At 32.4% G+C, this 21,193-nt stretch overlaps 1 protein-coding gene across 1 annotated transcript; it reads left to right on the top strand.

The window, feature by feature from the left end:
* Window positions 1–1,147: 1,147 nt before the first annotated feature.
* LOC145799657 (uncharacterized) lies at window positions 1,148–1,747 on the top strand. The gene has a single exon (XM_082889266.1). The coding sequence runs from the start codon at window positions 1,148–1,150 to the stop codon at window positions 1,745–1,747; it is 600 nt and encodes a 199-aa protein (XP_082745392.1).
* The last annotated feature ends 19,446 nt before the right edge of the window (window positions 1,748–21,193 follow it).

The raw sequence follows: 21,193 nt of genomic DNA, 5'->3' as shown, positions 1-21,193 counted from the left end.
CATTTAACCCCTTTATTACTTGTACCATTCACTGAGTATCCAAGCTCACCCTCCCTATGTATATATGTAGGTAACAAGCAAGAAGTCGGCTACGCCGAGATTTGTGTTTTGCAAGGTGTTTTCGATGCATGTTATGTCGGTAGTCCTGAATATTATGTATCTTGACTTGTGTTTCATGTATTTTGTTTATGTCGGCAATTTTGAAGCTTATGTATTTTGAACATGTCGGCTTGAGAAGCCTTTTACCAAGATGTAATATGTATTTTTGTACTTCATTTCTATTTGTATTCAAGTTATAAAGCTATGTAAAGATGTATGCCATTTCATTTGACTTATGCACTGCTCTTATGGACCACTTGTATTTTAGATTATTGCTTCCACACTTGTGAGCCCCCTATATCTATACTCTGATTGTGTGTGAACTTTGAAAGTTGGCCTTCGGTAATCTCGGATTACTGGCCATCACGGCGCCAAACTACTAGGGGCGGTTTGGGGTCATGACAGAATGGTATCAGAGCACAAGTTCCTTATAGTACGTTATTCACACACTTTGAGTCCTGAAGAGCATAGGATGTCCCTTAGAATTATTTTAGGATTGCATCATATTGCTTGGTACTTGACAAGGTGTGCATCATCTCGGCATGAACATTTTGTTACATCGGCATGATCATGTCCCCTTGCATACATGTTCATTTGTTCATTTTGTTCTAAGAGTCACATCTTGCATACTCCTAGCATCATGAGAAGAGGTAGACCCCCAGTTGGCCGAGATCAGTCTGAAGACAGAATAGATAGATTAGAAAGATTGGTTGAAAGTTTGGCCGATGAGTTAAGGCAAGCAAGGAAGCAGAACACCGGTACCACCTCTACCCAGGCCGCGCAGACAGATGGCCGACTTGTAGTTCCACCACCGCCAGTACCACAAGTGCCTCCGCAGCCAGCTTTGTATGGAGATGACACATTGACCCTGATCAAAGAATTCAAGAAGATGAAACCGTCGAAGTTCCATGGAGGTATAGAGTCGATGAAGGCAGAAGCATGGGTTCTTGAGATGGAGAAGTTGTTCGAAGTTTTTCCCAGCACTGAAGCTCAGAAGGTGTCCTTAGCAGCATTCACATTGGAAGACGACGCTCGTAGATGGTGGATGATGATCCGAAAAGGTAACCCAAACTTGACTTGGGCCAGATTTTTGGAGCTGTTCTATGACAAGCATTTCCCACTCAGTGTCCGAGACTGCAAGACTACAGAATTTCAGATGTTGACACAGGGTAGCAAAACAGTGGCGGAGTATGATCGTGCTTTCACCGAGTTGGCAAGGTATGCACCTCACATGGTTGACAACGAATACAGGAAAGCTCGCAAGTTTGAGAGTGGACTTCGAGGGCCAATACAAGATCAAGTTAATTTGCTCGACATGCCGACGTATGCTGGAGTGTTAGATAAAGCCATCCTTGCAGAAGCTAACCTGAACAGAAGTCAAAGTTCGGGAAAGAATCAGAAGAAGAGGCAGACCTACGACAATCGCGAAGAAGAGGCAAAACCGAATGACGCCGAGGAGAAGACAAGGGAGGACAGTCCCAACGACGCAAATCTTGGAGGTGACACCAGGCCGACATGTACGAGTTGCGGGAAGCTACATTTTGGGGTTTGTCTTCGGGCGACTGAAGCATGTTTCGGATGCGGTGAGAGGGGTCATCGTATTAAGGATTGTCCCAAGGGAAAGGCTAGAGAGGATAAGCAGAGATGAGGATTTGACATCCGGAGTCGTTTTGGGAACAAGGTAAGTGAAGTTTGGGGACCAAACTTCTTTAAGGGGGGAAGAATGTAACAACCCACATTTCATGTCCTAGTTATGTTTGCTTGCATTATATGTTTTGCCATGTTAAGTTGCTGTCACAGCCCATATTTATGTCTTAGTCATGTTCATGAGCATTTGTATGTTTATCACTTGTTTTGCCTAAGTAAGATCCATGCCTTGTTTTGATGTCTATGTGATTTGCTTAAGTGTTGTGTGCATGCTCTGTTCCTTCCTTGGTACTCTAAGCTTAAGTTATGTTTAGCCGAAGTCATGCCAAGCCTAGGTTATGTTACGCCTAGATCATTCCAAGCCGAGGTCATCTTCAGTCTGAAAGTATCTTGGAACCCCTTTGTTTGACCTCCACCTTTGCCCTGACATATTGGCCGAGATGTCATTATCTAGGCCGAGGTGTGAATCACCAAGGCCGAGACGTGTATCATCTAGGCCGAGATGTTACCTTTGCACCTGAGTGATCTTGTCTTGGAGTGGTATGACCTAGATCGAGGTGTGGCACATCTAGGCCAAGGTGTGGCACAACTTAGTCAAGTGTTGTCCTTCCTAGCCGAGGTCTTTGCCACCTTAGTTGCCGAAGCTTTGTCCTTAGCCGATGTCATCACTTGCCGGAGTGCCTTACCGAGTAGCTTGTTAGATACGCTTTGTCATAGTCTTGTCTTGTCAATATATCACCTTTTTGAGGAGAACCTATCAGCCGTTGTCACGTGTCCGAGCTGAGTGTTAAGTCAACCGGCAGAGAGAGAAACCCATCATTTGTTTCTACACTTGTTTGAAGAGAGAGAGAAGCTCTACGAGAGGAAGAAGAGTTCTTGAGGGAGAATAGATTTCCAAGCTTGATCCCTAGAGATCGAACCGTTACATCCGTGTTCTAAGGTTAGATTCTTGATCTGCTCTTGTTGTTCTTTATGTTTATGTTATTGCATTGCATGATTGAATATGATTTGTAAGCCATGCATTGCTTTGAAGTTCGGTTTTAGAAAGAGAAAATAGCATTCATGTGTTCTTCAAGAAAAGTTATGTTTTGATCCGAAAGCTCATGCCAAGATCCATGTTTTTGTGTTTGTTTTCTTATGATTTTCAAGTATGGGTACCCAAGTCCATGTTTTCGAACTCATAGCATGAAATCCCAGATTTTGTAAATAAAGAAGTTATGATTTTAGCATTCATGTTCCTCATGTTCATGTTCTTCTTGTTCTTCACGGGTGGAAACCCAGATCTCCAGACCTTACTTCCCGAGGTGTAGTCGCCGAGATCACTCTTACTTAGACCTCACACTTAGGCCAAGCATTGTATCTCACCTTGGCCTATCTTGCATGATCACTTACACCTTTAGTTTGTCTTGTGCGCACCTCGGCATGCAGCCGCACGCCGAGAAGCCTAGGTAGCCACACCTCGGCCAGGAGGTGTGGAACCTCGACAAAGACCTGGTTGGTACCCAGCATGTCTTCCTGACATGTAAAACAGTGTTTTGACTTCCAGCATGTTTTTCGAGATCATTTACATGCATGTAAGACTTGTTTTGAGAAGTATGTTCAGTAGATTTTGTCATGTGTTTGTAGGACTTGGACCTTTGCCTTGACCTCGACGTCCTAAGAACTAAGTGAGTGGTATTTTTAATAAAGTTATGTTCTTAAGGTTTTGATAAAGCTTTGCCTTGTTTTGATAAAAGTATTTGTTAAGCATGAATGATATCCCTATTTTATGTATCAAGTATAAGCTTTGTTTTGAATGGCAATGTATCAAGTAAGCTTTGTTTTGACGACATTCTCGGAAATTCCCTCGTGCTGGAGGACTCTAAACTTTCGCAGCACCTCTTGATTTGAAAGTCCCTTGTACTGGAGGACTCTAAACTTTCGTAGCACTCTAGTGTTAAAGGGCTACGGGCCTTTGTAACATAAGTCCCTCGTGCTGGAGGACTCTAAACTTTCGCAGCACCCTTGTTTGAGATATCTCCCTTGCCACCGACTGCCTTCTGCGGGTGGGTTTGTCTAATCGATTCCGGGTCGATTATTCCCTTGTTTTGGAAGTCCCTTGTGCTGGAGGACTCTAAACTTTCGCAGCACATTTTGTTTTGAGGGTCCTTTCATGCTAGGGGACTTTAAGCCTAAGTAGCACCGTCCTTTCGTACTAGGGGACCTTAAGCCTAAGTAGCACCCTTGTTAAAATATCGGTCACCGACGGACTATGAACGGGTGTGCTCGATGCCGAGGTTATGCTTTTGATTTGAAGGACCAAGGTTATGCTGAGGTTATGTTTTAAGATTTGACGTATGTTAAGTATGTAAGTTTTGAAGGACCAAGTTTCGAATGATGTTTTATTTCAAGCCAAGCTAAGCTATGTTATGTATGGTTTTGACAAGGATATAATATGTACTGTTTTGAAAAGATCTCGGGTATCATTCATTTAACCCCTTTATTACTTGTACCATTCACTGAGTATCCAAGCTCACCCTCCCTATGTATATATGTAGGTAACAAGCAAGAAGTCGGCTACGCCGAGATTTGTGTTTTGCAAGGTGTTTTCGATGCATGTTATGTCGGTAGTCCTGAATATTATGTATCTTGACTTGTGTTTCATGTATTTTGTTTATGTCGGCAATTTTGAAGCTTATGTATTTTGAACATGTCGACTTGAGAAGCCTTTTACCAAGATGTAATATGTATTTTTGTACTTCATTTCTATTTGTATTCAAGTTGTAAAGCTATGTAAAGATGTATGCCATTTCATTTGACTTATGCACTGCTCTTATGGACCACTTGTATTTTAGATTATTGCTTCCGCACTTGTGAGCCCCCTATATCTATACTCTGATTGTGTGTGAACTTTGAAAGTTGGCCTTCGATAATCTCGGATTACTGGCCATCACGGCGCCAAACTACTAGGGCCGGTTTGGGGTCGTGACAAATTTACAGAGAAATTTACTGTGTAATTTACAAACAATTTACTTAGTAAAAACTAGGAATTTACTGAGTAATTTATTTAGAATTTACTAGTAATTTACTGAGGGTTTACTGCGAATTCACTGAGTAATTTATTGATTGTTTTACTAAGTATTTTCTTAGTAATATATTAAAAATTTACGGTGAATTTTTAGAGAATTTACTGAGAATTCACAAAGTCATAAATAGAGAATTTATGTAGTAATTTACTGAGAATTTAACGGGAATTTACTGAGTAATTTACTGGTAATTTATTGAGAAACTACTGAGTAATTTACTGAAAAGTTACTGAGTAATTTACTAAAAATTTACAGAGTAATTTACTCAGTATTCTTATCAGTAATTTACTGGGAATTTATTGGTAATTTACTGTGTATTCACTGAGTAATTTTCTAAGAATTTAACTAGAATTTACTGAGTAATTTACTGTTAATTTATTGAGAAATTACTGAGTAATTTACTGAAAAGTTACTGAGTAATTTACTGAAAATTTACAGAGTAATTTACTCAATATTCTTATCAGCAATTTACTCGAAATTTATTGGTAATTTACTATGTAATTTGCTGAAAATTTTCTAAGTAATTTACTGAGAATTTAATGAGTATTTTCTAAGTAATTTACTGAGAATTTACTAGGATTTTACTCAGAATTTATTGTGAATTCACAAAGAATTTATTGGTAATTTACTAAAAATTTAATGAGTAATTTACTGAGAATTTACTAAGTATTTTCTTAGTAATTTACTAAAAAATTTTCTGGAAATTTTCTGAGAATTCACTGAATAATTTATTGAGAATTTACGGAGTAATTTTATGAGAATTTACACTGAATTTATAAAATAATTTGCATGGAATTTACTGTTAGTTTATTGAGAAATTATTAGGAATTCACTGAGTAATTTTCTGAGTATTTACTGAGTAATTTACTGAGAATTTATTAGGAATTCACTGAGTAATTTACAAAGAATTTACTGAGAATTTTTGTAGAATTTGCTCAACATTTCACTGTGAATTTACTTAGTACTTTACTGGGAATTTACTGAGAATTTGCAGAGTAATTTATTGAGGATTTTATTGTGTAATTTAATGAGAATTTACTGAGTAATTTACTATGGAATTTTTTGAATAATATACTGAGAATTTAATGAGTAATTTATTAAGAATTTGATGAGTAATGTACTGAGAATTTTCTGGGAATTCACCACGTAATTTACTGAGAAATGACTGAGTAATTTGTTGAGAATTTATGGAATAATTTACTGAGAATTTTGTTTGTAATTTTCAGAGAATTTACTAGCAATTTAATCAGAATTCGCAGAGTAATTTTATGAGAATTTACTGAGTAATTGACTGGAAATTTTCTGCGAAATTTAATTCCTATTTATTGAGAATTTACTGAGATTTTACTTGAAATTCACAGAGTGAATTCACTGAGTAATTTTCTGAGAATTGACAAAGCAATTTACAGAGAATTTACTGAGAATTTACCATTAATTTTCTGATCAATTTAGTGAGAATTTATAGAGAATTTACTGAGAAATTTATAGAGAAATTTACTGTGTAATTTACTAATATTTACTTAGTAATTTATTGAGAATTTACTGAGTAATTTATTTTGAATTACTAGTAATTTACTGAGAGTTTACTGGAAATTCACTGAGTAATTTATTGATTGTTTTACTAAGTATTTTCTTAGTAATTTACTAAAATTTTAATGGAAATTTTTAGAGAATTTACTGAGAATTCACTGAGTAATAAACTGAGAATTTACGTAGTAATTTACTGAAAATTTAACGGGAGTTTACTGAGTAATTTACTGTTAATTTATTGAGAAATTACTGAGTGAGTTATTGAAAAGTTACTGAGCAATTTACTGAAAATTTATAGAGTAATTTACTCAGTATTCTTATCAGTAATTTACTCGAAATTTATTGGTAATTTACTGTGTAATTTGCTGAAAATTTTCTAAGTAATTTACTGAGAATTTAATGAGTATTTTCTAAGTAATTTACTGAGAATTTACTAGGATTTTACTCAGAATTTATTGTGAATTCACAAAGAATTTATTGGTAATTTACTGAAAATTTAATGAGTAATTTACTGAGAATTTACTAAGTATTTTCTTAGTAATTTACTAAGAATTTTCTGGGAATTTTCTGAGAATTCACTGAATAATTTACTGAGAATTTACGGAGTAATTTTATGAGAATTTAATGAGAATTTACACTGAATTTACAAAGTAATTTGCATGAAATTTGCTGTTAGTTTACTGAGAAATTATTAGGAATTCACTAAGTAATTTTCTGAGTATTTACTAAGTAATTTACTGAGAATTTATTAGGAATTCACTGAGTAATTTACAAAGAATTTACTGAGAATTTTTGTAGAATTTGCTCAGCATTTCATTGCGAATTTACTTAGTAATTTACTGGGAATTTCCTGAGAATTTGCAAAGTAATTTATTGAGGATTTTATTGTGTAATTTATTGAGAATTTACTGAGTAATTTACTATGGAATTTTTTGATTAATTTACTGAGAATTTAATTAGTAATTTATTAAGACTTTGATGAGTAATGTACTGAGAATTTTCTGAGAACTCACCACGTAATTTACTGAGAAATGACTGAGTAATTTGTTGAGAATTTACTGAGTAATTTATTGAGAATTTTGTTTGTAATTTTTAAAGAATTTACTAGCAATTTAATCAGAATTCGCTAAGTAATTTTTTGAGAATTTACTGAGTAATTGATTGGAAATTTTCTGTGAAATTTAATTGATATTTATTGAGAATTTACTAAGATTTTACTTAAAATTCACTGAGTGAATTCACTGAGTAATTTTTTGAGAATTGACAAAGCAATTTACAGAGAATTTACCATTAATTTTTTGATCAATTTAGTGAGAATTTATAGAGAATTTGCTGAGTAATTTACAGAGAAATTTACTGTGTAATTTACTAACAATTTACTTAGTAATTTATTGAGAATTTATTGAGAATTTACTTAATAATTTACTGAGTAATAACTAGGAATTTACTATGTAATTTATTTAGAATTTACTAGTAATTTACTGAGACTTTACTGGGAATTCACTGAGTAATTTATTGATTGTTTTACTAAGTATTTTCTTAGTAATTTACTAAAAATTTAATGGAAATTTACTGAGAATTCACTGAGTAATAAACTGAGAATTTACGTAGTAATTTACTTAGAATTTAACGGGAATTTACTGAGTAATTTACTGTTAATTTATTGAGAAATTACTGCGTAATTTACTGAAAAGTTACTGAGTAATTTACTGAAAATTTACAGAGTAATTGTCACGACCCCATTCCGCGCCTAGTAGAATGGTGCCGTGATGGCCAGTAATCCGAGATTACCGAAGGCCAACTTTCAAAAATTCACACACAATCAGAGTATTACATATGGGGCTAACAAGTGCGGAAGCAATAATTTACAATACGAGTGGTCCATAAGAGCAGTGCGTAGATCAAATGAAATGGCATACATCTTTACATAGCTTTACAACTTGAATACAAATAAAATAAAGTACATGTTACATCTTGATCAAAAGGCTTCTCAAGCCGACATATGCAAAATATATGAAATACAACTAAGAAGCATAATCTTCAAGATTGCCGACATCCTCACTGCCAACATAACATACATGCAAAATACACACCTCGGCGTAGCTGACTTCTTGCTTGTTACCTACATATATAGAAAGGGAGGGTGAGCTTGGATACTCAGTGAATGGTATAAATAATAAAGGGGTTTACATTAATGATATCCGAAGTCTTTGCAAAACATACATATCATAGCTTGTACAAAACGTGGGATGAATCTAGTTCATCAACTTGATCTTACAAAACTTACTTACTTACTTACTTTGGATGTTAATAGCATCTACATAATACAAGGGATGACATTCCAGACTTACAAGACCTACGCGGTAAACCGTCAGTGGCAAAACAAGACAAAGCAAGGGAGATATCTCAAACAAGATGTGCAGTTGCATTATAGTCCCCTGGCACCAAGGACTTTCAAAATAAGATGTGCAGTTGCGTTATAGTCCCCTGGCACTAAGGACTTTCAAAACAAGTTCAAAATAAGATGTGCAGTTGCATTATAGTCCCCTGGCACTAAGGACTTTCAAAACAAGATGTGCAGTTGCATTATAGTCCCCTGACACTAAGGACTTTCAAAACAAGATGTGCAGTTGCATTATAGTCCCCTGACACTAAGGACTTTCCGAGAATGTCATCAAAACAAGATAATACTTGATATACAAAATAGGGATAATCATTCATGCTTGATCAAATACTTTTCAAAACAAGGTAAAGCAAAGCTTATCAAAACATTAATAACATAGTTTTATTAAAAATAGCACTCACATAGTTCCTGGGACGTCGGGATCAAGGCAAAGGTCCAAGTTCTACAAACACATGGCAAAGTCTACTGAACGCACTCTTAAAAACAAGTCTTACATGCATGCAAGTGATCTCGGGAAAACATGCTGGAAGTAAAAACACTGTTTTACATGTCAGGAAGACATGCTGGATACCAACCAGGTCTTTGCCGAGGTCCCACACCTCCTGGCCGAGGTATGGTTACCTAGGCTTCGGCGTGCGGCTGCATGCCGAGGTGCGCACAAGACAAACTAAAGGTGTAAGTGATCATGCAAGGTAGGCCAAGGTGAGATACGATGCTTGGCCTAAGTGTGAGGTCTAGGTAAGAGTGATCTCGGCGACTACACTTAGGGAAGTGAGGTCTGGAGATCTGGGTTTCTACCCGTGAAGAACATGAAGAACATGAACATGAAGATCATGAAGAATATGAATGCTAAAATCATAACTTCTTTATTACAAAATCTGGGATTTCAAGCTATGAGTTCGAAAACATGGACCTGGGTACCCATACTTGAAGGTCATGTGAAAACAAACACAAAAACATGGATCTTGGCATGAGGTTTCGGATCAAAACATGACTTTTCTTGAAGAATACATGAATACTATTTTCTCTTTCTAAAACCGAGCTTCAAAGCAATGCATGGCTTACAAATCATATTCAATCATGCAATGCAATAACATGAACATAAAGAACAACATGACCAGATCAAGAATCTAACCTTAGAACACGGATCTAACGGTTCGATCTGTAGGGATCAAGCTTGGAAATCTACTCTCCCTCAAGAACTCCTCTTCCTCTCCTAGAGCTTCTCTCTCCTCTTCAAAACAAGGATATAGAAATGATAGGTTTCTCCCTTTGCCGGCTGACTTAACACTCAGCTCGGACACGTGGCAACGGCTGGTTGGCTCTCCTAAAAAAGGTAATAGATTGACAAGACATGTGTAAGGCAAAGTGTATCTAACAAGCTACTCGGTAAGGCACCCCGGCAAGTGATGACATCGGCTAAGGACAAAGCTTCAGTAACTAAGGTGACAATGACCTCGGCTAGGAAGGACAACACTTGACTAAGCTGTGCCACACCTTGGCCTAGATGTGCCACACCTCGATCTAGGTCATACCACTCCAGGACAAGATCACTTAGGTGCAAAGGTAACATCTCAGCCTAGATAATACACATCTCGGCCATGGTGATGGACACCTCGGCCTAGATAATGACATCTCGGCCAATATGTTAGGGCGAAGGTGGAGGTCAAACAAAGTGGTTCCAAGATAATTCTAGACTGAAGATGACCTCGACTTGGAATGATCTAGGCTTAACATAACTTAGGCTTGAGACACCAAGGAAGGAACAAAGCATGCAAGCAACACTTAAGCAAAACAAGACAAGATTCATGAATGCAAACTTAACAAGACAAAGTTATGTAAATGAACACGAACATGACTATGACATAAATGTGGGTTGTTACAGTAATTTACTAAGTATTCTTATCAGTAATTTACTAGGAATTTATTGGAAATTTACCTTGTAATTTGTTGAAAATTTTCTAAGTAATTTACTAAGAATTTAATGAGTATTTTCTAAGTAATTTATTGAGAATTTACCAAGATTTTACTCAGAATTTATTGTGAATTCACAAAGAATTTATTGGTAATTTACAGAAAACTTAATTAGTAATTTACTGAGAATTTACTAAGAATTTTCTGGGAATTTTCTGAAAATTCACTGAATAATTTACTGAGAATTTACGGAGTAATTTTATGAGAATTTAACGAGAATTTACACTGAATTTACAAAATAATTTGCATGGAATTTACTGTTAGTTTACTGAGAAATTATTAGGAATTCACTGAGTAATTTTTTGAGCATTTATTGAGAATTTATTAGGAATTCATTGAGTAATTTACAAAGAATTTACTGAGAATTTTTGTAGAATTTGCTCAACATTTCACTGCGAATTTACTTAGTAAATTACTGGGAATTTACTGAGTAATTTATTGAGGATTTTATGGCGTAATTTAATGAGAATTTACTGAGTAATTTAGTATGGAATTTTTTGAATAATTTACTGAGAATTCAATGAGTAATTTATTAAGAATTTGATAAGTAATGTACTGAGAATTTCCTGGAAATTCACCACGTAATTTACTGAGAAATGACTAAGTAATTTGTTGAGAATTTACTGGGTAATTTACTGAGAATTTTGTTTGTAATTTTCTAAGAATCTACTACCAATTTAATCAGAATTCACTGAGTAATTTTCGAAGAATTTACTAAGTAATTGACTAGAAATATTCTGCGAAATTTACTTAATATTTATTGAGAATTTACTAGGATTTTACTTGAAATGCACTGAGTGAATTCACTGAGTAATTTTCTGAGATTTGACAAAGCAATTTACAGAGAATTTACTGAGAATTTATCATTAATTTTCTGATCAATTTAGTGAGAATTTATAGAGAATTTACTGAGTAATTTACAGAGAAATTTACTGTGTAATTTACTAACAATTTACTTAGTAATTTATTGAGAATTTACTTAATAATTTACTGAGTAATAACTAGGAATTTACTGAGTAATTTATTTAGAATTTACTATTAATTTACTGAGAGTTTACTGGGAATTCACTAAGTAATTTATTGATTGTTTTACTAAGTATTTTCTTAGTAATTTACTAAAAATTTAATGGGAATTTTTAGAGAATTTACTGAGAATTCACTGACTAATAAACTAAGAATTTATGTAGTAATTTACTGAGAATTTAACGGGAATTTACTGAGTAATTTACTGTTAATTTATTGAGAAATTACTGAGTAATTTACTGAAAAGTTACTGAGTAATTTACTGAAAATTTACAGAGTAATTTACTCAGTATTCTTATCAGTAATTTACTGGGAATTTATTGGTAATTTACTGTGTAATTTGCTGAAAATTTTCTAAGTAATTTACTGAAAATTTAATGAGTATTTTCTAAGTAATTTACTAAGAATTTACTAGGATTTTACAAAGAATTTAATGTGAATTCACAAAGAATTTATTGGTAATTTACTGAAAATTTAATGAGTAATTTACTGAGAATTTACAAATTATTTTCTTAGTAATTTACTAAGAATTTTCTGGAAATTTTCTGAGAATTCACTAAATAATTTACTGAGAATTTACGGAGTAATTTTATGAGAATTTAACGAGAATTTACACTGAATTTACAAAATAATTTGCATGGAATTTACAGTTAGTTTACTGAGAAATTTTTAGAAATTCACTGAGTAATTTTCTGAGTATTTACTGAGAATTTATTAGGAATTCACTGAGTAATTTACAAAGAATTTACTGAGAATTTTTGTAGAATTTGCTCAGCATTTCACTGCGAATTTACTGAGTAATTTACTGGGAATTTGCTGAGAATTTGCAGAGTAATTTATTGAGGACTTTATTGCGTAATTTAATGAGAATTTACTAAGTAATTTAGTATGGAATTTTTTGAATAATTTACTGAGAATTTAATGAGTAATTTATTAAGAATTTGATGAGTAATGTACTGAGAATTTTTTTGGAATTCACCACGTAATTTACTGAGAAATGACTGAGTAATTTGTTGAGAATTTACTGAGTAATTGGCTGGAAATTTTCTGCGAAATTTACTTAATATTTATTGAGAATTTACTAGGATTTTACTTGAAATTCACTGAGTGAATTCACTGAGTAATTTTCTGAGAATTGACAAAGCAATTTACAGAGAATTTACTGAGAATTTACCATTAATTTTCTGATCAGTTTAGTGAGAATTTATAGAGAATTTACTGAGTAATTTACAGAGAAATTTACTGTGTAATTTACTAACAATTTACTTAGTAATTTACTAACAATTTACTTAGTAATTTACTGAGTAATAACTAGGAATTTACTGAGTAATTTATTTAGAATTTACTAGTAATGTACTGAGAGTTTACTGGGAATTCACTGAGTAATTTATTGATTGTTTTACTAAGTATTTTCTTAGTAATTTACTAAAAATTTAATGGGAAATTTTAGAGAATTTACTGAGAATTCACTGAGTAATAAACTGAGAATTTACGTAGTAATTTACTGAGAATTTAACGGGAATTTGCTGAGTAATTTACTGTTAATTTATTGAGAAATTACTGAGTAATTTACTGAAAAGTTACTGAGTAATTTACTGAAAATTTACTGAGTAATTTACTCAGTATTCTTATCAGTAATTTACTGGGAATTTATTGGTAATTTACTATGTAATTTGCTGAAAATTTTCTAAGTAATTTACTGAGAATTTAATGAGTGTTTTCTAAGTAATTTACTAATAATTTACAAGGATTTTACTCAGAATTTATTGTGAATTCACAAAGAATTTATTGGTAATTTTCTAAAAATTTAATGAGTAATTTACTGAGAATTTACTAGATATTTTCTTAGTAATTTACTAAGAATTTTCTGGAAATTTTCTGAGAATTCACTGAATAATTTACTGAGAATTTACGGAGTAATTTTATGAGGATTTAACGAGAATTTACACTGAATTTACAAAATAATTTGCATGGAATTTACTGTTAGTTTGCTGAGAAATTATTACGAATTTACTGAGTAATTTTCTGAGCATTTACTGAGAGTTTATTAGGAATTCACTGAGTAATTTACAAAAAATTTACTGAGAATTTTTGTAGAATTTGCTCAGCATTTCACTGCGAATTTACTTAGTAATTTACTGGGAATTTGCAGAGTAATTTATTGAGGATTTTATTGCGTAATTTAATGAGAATTTACTGAGAAATTTAGTATGGAATTTTTTGAATAATTTACTGAGAATTTAATGAGTAATTTATTAAGAATTTGATGAGTAATGTACTAAGCATTTTTTGGGAATTCACCACGTAATTTATTGAGAAATGATTGAGTAATTTGTTGAGAGTTTACTGAGTAATTTACTGAGAATTTTGTTTGTAATTTTCTAAGAATTTACTAGCAATTTAATTAGAATTCACTGAGTAATTTTCTGAGAACTGAGTAATTGACTAGAAATTTTCTACGAAATTTACTTAATATTTATTGAGAATTTACTGAGATTTTACTTGAAATTCACTGAGTGAATTCACTTAGTAATTTTCTGAGAATTGACAAAGCAATTTACAGAGAATTTACCATTTATTTTCTGATCAATTTAGTGAGAATTTATAGAGAATTTACTGAGTAATTTTGTAACAACCCACATTCATGTCCTCGTCATGTTTGCATGCATTTATATGTTTTTCCATGTTAAGTTGCGGTAACAACCCATATTCATGTCGTAGTCATGTTCATGTTCATTTACATAACTTTGTCTTGTTAAGTTTGCATTCATAGATCTTGTCTTGTTTGCTTAAGTGTTGCTTGCATGCTTTGTTCCTTCTTTGGTGTCTCAAGCCTAAGTTATGTTAAGCCTAGATCATTCCAAGCTGAGGTCACCTTTCGTCTAGAATTTATCTTGAAACCACTTTGTTTGACCTCCACCTTCGCCCTGACATATTGGCCGAGATGTCATTATCTAGGCCGAGGTGTTCATCACCATGGCCGAGATGTGTATCATCTAGGCCGAGATGTTACCTTTGCACCTAAGTGATCTTGTCCTGGAGTGGTATGACCTAGACCGAGGTGTGGCACATCTAGGCTAAGGTGTGGCACAGATTAGTCAAGTGTTGTCCTTCCTAGCCGAGGTCATTGTCACCTTAGTTGCCGAAGCTTTGTCCTTTGCCAATGTCATCACTTGTCGGAGTGCCTTACCGGGTAGCTTGTTAGATACACTTTGTCATAGTCTTGTCTTGTCAATCTATCAACTTTTTTAGGAGAACCAACCAGCTGTTGCCACGTGTCCGAGCTGAGTGCTAAGTCAGCCGGCAGAGGGAGAAAACTATCATTTGCTATATCTTTGTTTTGAAGAGAAGAGAGAAGCTCTAGGTGGGGAAGAAAAGTTCTTGAGGGAGAGTAGATTTCCAAGCTTAATCCCTAGAGATCGAACCGTTAGATCCGTGTTCTAAGGTTAGATTCTTAATCTACTCATGTTGTTCTTTATGTTCACGTTATTACATTGCATGATTGAATATGATTTGTAAGCCATGCATTGCTTTGAAGCTCGGTTTTAGAAAGAGAAAATAGTATTCATGTGTTCTTCAAGAAAAGTCATGTTTTGATCCGAAAGTTCATGCCAAGATCCATGTTTTTGTGTTTGTTTTCACATGATCTTCAAGTATGGGTACCCAGGTCCATGTTTTCGAACTCATAGCATGAAATCCCATATTTTGTAATAAAGAAGTTATGATTTTAGCATTCATATTCTTCATGTTCTTCCTGTTCTTCACGGGTGGAAACCCAGATCTCCAGACCTCACTTCCCTAAGTGTAGTCGCCGAGATCACTCTTACCTAGACCTCACACTTAGGCCAAGCATCGTATCTCACATTGGCCTACCTTGCATGATCACTTACACCTTTAGTTTGTCTTGTGCCCACCTCGGCATGCAGCCGCACGCCGAAGCCTAGGTAACCACACCTCGGCCAGGAGGTGTGGGATCTCGGCAAAGACCTGGTTGGTACCCAGCATGTCTTCCTGACATGTACAACAGTGTTTTGACTTCCAGCATGTTTTCCGAGATCATTTGCATGCATGTAAGACTTGTTTTGAGAAATACGTTCAGTATGCTTTGCCATGTGTTTGTAGGACTTGGACCTTTGCTTTGATCCCGACGTCCCAGGAACTATGTGAGTGGTATTTTTAATAAAGTTATATTATCATGTATTGATAAACTTTGCTTTACCTTGTTTTGAAAAGTATTTGACCAAGCATGAATGATTATCCCTATTTTGTATATCAAGTATTATCTTGTTTTGATGACATTCTCGGAAAGTCCTTAGTGCCAGGGGACTATAATACAACTGCACATCTTGTTTTGAAAGTCCTTAGTGCCAGGGGACTATAATGCAACTGCACATTTTGTTTTGAAAGTCCCTAGTGCTGGAGGACTCTAAACTTTCGCAGTACTCTCGTGTTAGGGGGCTACGGGCCTTTGTAACATAGGTCCTTTGTTCTAGAGGACTCTAAACTTTTGTAGCACCCTTGTTTGAGATATCTCCCTTGCCACCGACTGTCTTGTGTGGGTGGGTTTGTCTAATCGATTCCGGGTCGATTATTCCCTTGTTTTGTCTTATTTTGCCACTGATGGTTTACCGCGTGGGTCTTGTAAGTCCGGAATGTCATCCCTTGTATTATGTAGATGCTATTAACATCCAAAGTAAGTAAGTTTTGTAAGATCAAGTTGATGAACTAGATTCATCCCACGTTTTGTACAAGCTATGATATGTATGTTTTGCAAAGACTTCGGATATCATTCATGTAAACCCCTTTATTATTTATACCATTGACTGAGTATCCAAGCTCACCCTCCCTATGTATATATGTAGATAACAAGCAAGAAGTCGGCTACGCCGAGATGTGTGTTTTGTATGCATGTTATGTCGGCAGTGAGGATATCGGCAATCTGGAAGATTATGTTTCTTGACTTGTATTTCATGTATTTTGTTCATGTCGGCTTGAGAAGCCTTTTATCAAGATGTAATATGTATTTTTGTACTTCATTTTAATTGTATTCAAGTTTTAAAGCTATATAAAGATGTATGCCATTCAATTTGACTTATGCACAGCTCTTATGGACTAACTAGATTTGTATATATTGCTTCCGCACTTGTGAGCCCCATATATTTATACTCTGATTGTGTGTGAATTTTGAAAGTTGGCCTTCGGTAATCTCGGATTACTGGCCATCACGACACCATTCTACTAGGGGCGGAATGGGGTCGTGACAAATTTACAGAGAAATTTACCGTGTAATTTACTAACAATTTACTTAGTAATTTACTCAATAATTTACTGAGTAATAACTAGGAATTTACTGAGTAATTTATTTAGAATTTACTAGTAATTTACTGAGAGTTTACTGGGAATTCAATAAGTAATTTATTAATTGTTTTACTAAGTATTTTCTTAGTTATTTACTAAAAGTTTAATGGGAATTTTTAGAGAATTTACTGAGAATTCATTGAGTAATAAACTGAGAATTTACGTAATAATTTACTGAGAATTTAACGGGAATTTATTGAGTAATTTACAGTTAATTTATTGAGAAATTACTGCGTAATTTACTGAAAAGTTACTGAGTAATTTACAGAGTAATTTACTCAGTATTCTTATCAGTAATTTACTGGGAATTTATTGGTAATTTACTGTGTAATTTGCTAAAAATTTTCTAAGTAATTTTCTGAGAATTTAATGAGTATTTTCTAAGTAATTTACTAAGAATTTACTAGGATTTTACTCAGAATTTATTTCGAATTCACAAAAAATTTATTGGTAATTTACTTAAAATTTAATGAGTAATTTACTGAGAATTTACTAAGTATTTTCTTAGTAATTTACTAAGAATTTTCTGGAAATTTTCTGAGAATTCACTGAATAATTTACTGAGAATTTACGGAGTAATTTTATGAGAATTTAACGAGAATTTACACTGAATTTACAAAATAATTTGCATGGAATTTACTGTTAGTTTACTGAGAAATTATTAGGAATTCACTGAGTAATTTTCTGAGCATTTACTGAGAAATTATTAGGAATTCACTGAGTAATTTACAAAGAATTTACTGAGAATTTTTGTAGAATTTGCTCAGCATTTCACTGCGAATTTACTTAGTAATTTACTGGGAATTTGTAGAGTAATTTATTGAGGATTTTATTGCGTAATTTAATGAGAATTAACTGAGTAATTTAGTATGGAATTTTTTGAATAATTTACTAAGAATTTAATGAGTAATTTATTAAGAATTTGATGAGTAATGTACTGAGAATTTTCTGGAAATTCACCACGTAATTTACTAAGAAATGACTGAGTAATTTGTTGAGAGTTTACCGAGTAATTTACTGAGAATTTTGTTTGTAATTTTCTAAGAATTTACTAGCAATTTAATCAGAATTCACTGAGTAATTTTCTGAGAATTTACTGAGTAATTGACTGGAAATTTTCTGCGAAATTTACTTAATATTTATTGAGAATTTACTAGGATTTTACTTGAAATTCACTGAGTGAATTCACTGAGTAATTTTCTGAGAATTGACAAAGCAATTTACAGAGAATTTACCATTAATTTTCTGATCAATTTAGTGAGAATTTATAGAGAATTTACAGAGAAATTTACTGTGTAATTTTCTAACAATTTACTTAGTAAATTATTGAGAATTTACTTAATAATTTACTGAGTAATAAATAGAAATTTACTGAGTAATTTATTTAGAATTTACTAGTAATTTACGGAGAGTTTACTGGGAATTCACTAAGTAATTTATTGATTGTTTTACTAAGTATTTTCTTAGTAATTTACTAAAAATTTAATTGGAATTTTTAGAGAATTTACTGAGAATTCATTGGGTAATAAACTGAGAATTTACGTAATAATTTACTGAGAATTTAACGGGAATTTACTGAGTAATTTACTGTTAATTTATTGAGAAATTACTGCGTAATTTACTGAAAAGTTATGTATTCTTATCAGTAATTTACTGGGAATTTATTGGTAATTTACTGTGTAATTTGCTAAAAAATTTCTAAGTAATTTACTGAGAATTTAATGAGTATTTTCTAAGTAATTTACTAAGAATTTACTAGGATTTTGCTCAGAATTTATTTTGAATTTACAAAAAATTTATTGGTAATTTACTTAAAATTTAATGAGTAATTTACTGAGAATTTACTAAGTATTTTCTTCGTAATTTACTAAGAATTTTCTGGGAATTTTTTGAGAATTCACTGAATAATTTACTGGGAATTTACGGAGTAATTTTATGAGAATTTAGCGAGAATTTACACTGAATTTACAAAATAATTTCCATGGAATTTACTATTAGTTTGCTGAGAAATTATTAGGAATTCACTGAGTAATTTTCTGAGCATTTACTGAGAAATTATTAGGAATTCACTGAGTAATTTTCAAAGAATTTACTGAGAATTTTTGTAGAATTTGCTCAGCATTTCACTGCGAATTTACTTAGTAATTTACTGAGAATTTGTAGAGTAATTTATTGAGGATTTTATTACGTAATTTAATGAGAATTTAGTGAGTAATTTAGTATGGAATTTGTTGAATAATTTACTGAGAATTTAATGAGTAATTTATTAAGAATTTGATGAGTAATGTACTGAGAATTTTCTGGAAATTCACCACGTAATTTACTGAGAAATGACTGAGTAATTTGTTGAGAGTTTACTGAGTAATTTATTGAGAATTTTGTTTGTAATTTTCTAAGAATTTACTAGCAATTTAATCTGAATTCACTGAGTAATTTTCTGAGAATTTACTGAGTAAATGACTGGAAATATTCTGCGACATTTACTTAATATTTATTGAGAATTTACTAGGATTTTACTTGAAATTCACTGAGTGAATTCACTAAGTAATTTTCTAAGAATTGACAAAGCAATTTACAAAGAATTTACTGAGAATTTACCATTAATTTTCTGATCAGTTTAGTGAGAATTTATAGAGAATTTACTGAGTAATTTACAGAAAAATTTACTGTGTAATTTACTAACAATTTACTTAGTAATTTACTAAAAATTTACTTAATAATTTACTGAGTAATAACGAGGAATTTACTGAGTAATTTATTTAGAATTTACTAGTAATTTACTGAGAGTTTACTGGGAATTCACTGAGTAATTTATTGATTGTTTTACTAAGTATTTTCTTAGTAATTTACTAAAAATTTACTGTGAATTTTTAGAGAATTTACTGAGAATTCACTGAGTAATACACTGAGAATTTACGTAGTAATTTACTAAGAATTTAACGGGAATTTACTGAGTAATTTACTATTAATTTATTGAGAAATTACTGAGTAATTTACTGAAAAGTTACTGAGCAATTTACTCCGTATTCTTATCAATAATTTACCGGGAATTTATTAGCAATTTACTGTGTAATTTGCTGAAAATTTTCTAAGTAATTTACTGCGAATTTAATGAGTATTTTCTAAGTAATTTACTAAGAATTTACTAGGATTTTACTCAGAATTTATTGTGAATTCACAAAGAATTTATTGGTAATTTACTGAAAATTTAATGAGTAATTTACTGAGAATTTATTAAGTGTTTTCTTAGTAATTTACTAAGAATTTTCTAGGAATTTTCTGAGAATTCACTGAATAATTTACTTAGAATTTACGGAGTAATTTTATGTGTATTTAACGAGAATTTACACTGAATTTAAAAAATAATTTGCATGGAACTTACTGTTAGTTTACTGAGAAATTATTAGGAATTACTGAGTAATTTTCTGATTATTTACTGAGAATTTATTAGGAATTCACAGAGTAATTTACAAAGAATTTACTGAGAATTTTTGTAGAATTTGCTCAGCATTTCACTGCGAATTTACTTAGTAATTTACTTGGAATTTACTGAGAATTTGCAGAGTAATTTATTGAGGATTTTATTGTGTAATTTAATAAGAATTTACTAAGTAATTACTATGGAATTTTTTAATAATTTACTGAGAATTTAATGAGTAATTTATTAAGAATTTGATGAATAATGTACTGAGAATTTTCTGGGAATTCACTACGTAATTTACTGTGAAATGACTAAGTAATTTATTGAGAATTTACATAGAATTTTGTTTCTAATTTTCTAAGAATTTACTAGCAATTTAATTAGAATTCACTGAATAATTTTCTGAGAATTTACGGAGTAATTGACTGGAAATTTTCTGCGAAATTTACTTCATATTTATTGAGAATTTACTTAGATTTTACTTGAAATTCAGTGAGTGAATTCACTGAGTAATTTTCTGAGAATTGACAAAGCAATTTACAGAGAATTTACTGAGAATTTATGGAGAATTTACTGAGTAATTTACAGAGAAATTTACTGTGTAATTTACTAACAATTTACTTATTAATTTACTGAGAATTTGCTTAATAATTTACTAAGTAATAACTAGGA

Source organism: Camellia sinensis, chromosome 9, assembly GCF_055761805.1.
Source record: "Camellia sinensis isolate YWXY chromosome 9, ASM5576180v1, whole genome shotgun sequence".
In the NCBI taxonomy this organism is placed as follows: Eukaryota; Viridiplantae; Streptophyta; class Magnoliopsida; order Ericales; family Theaceae; genus Camellia; species Camellia sinensis.
Note: the sequence above shows the minus strand (reverse complement) of the source record. Positions and strands in the feature narration are given on the sequence as shown.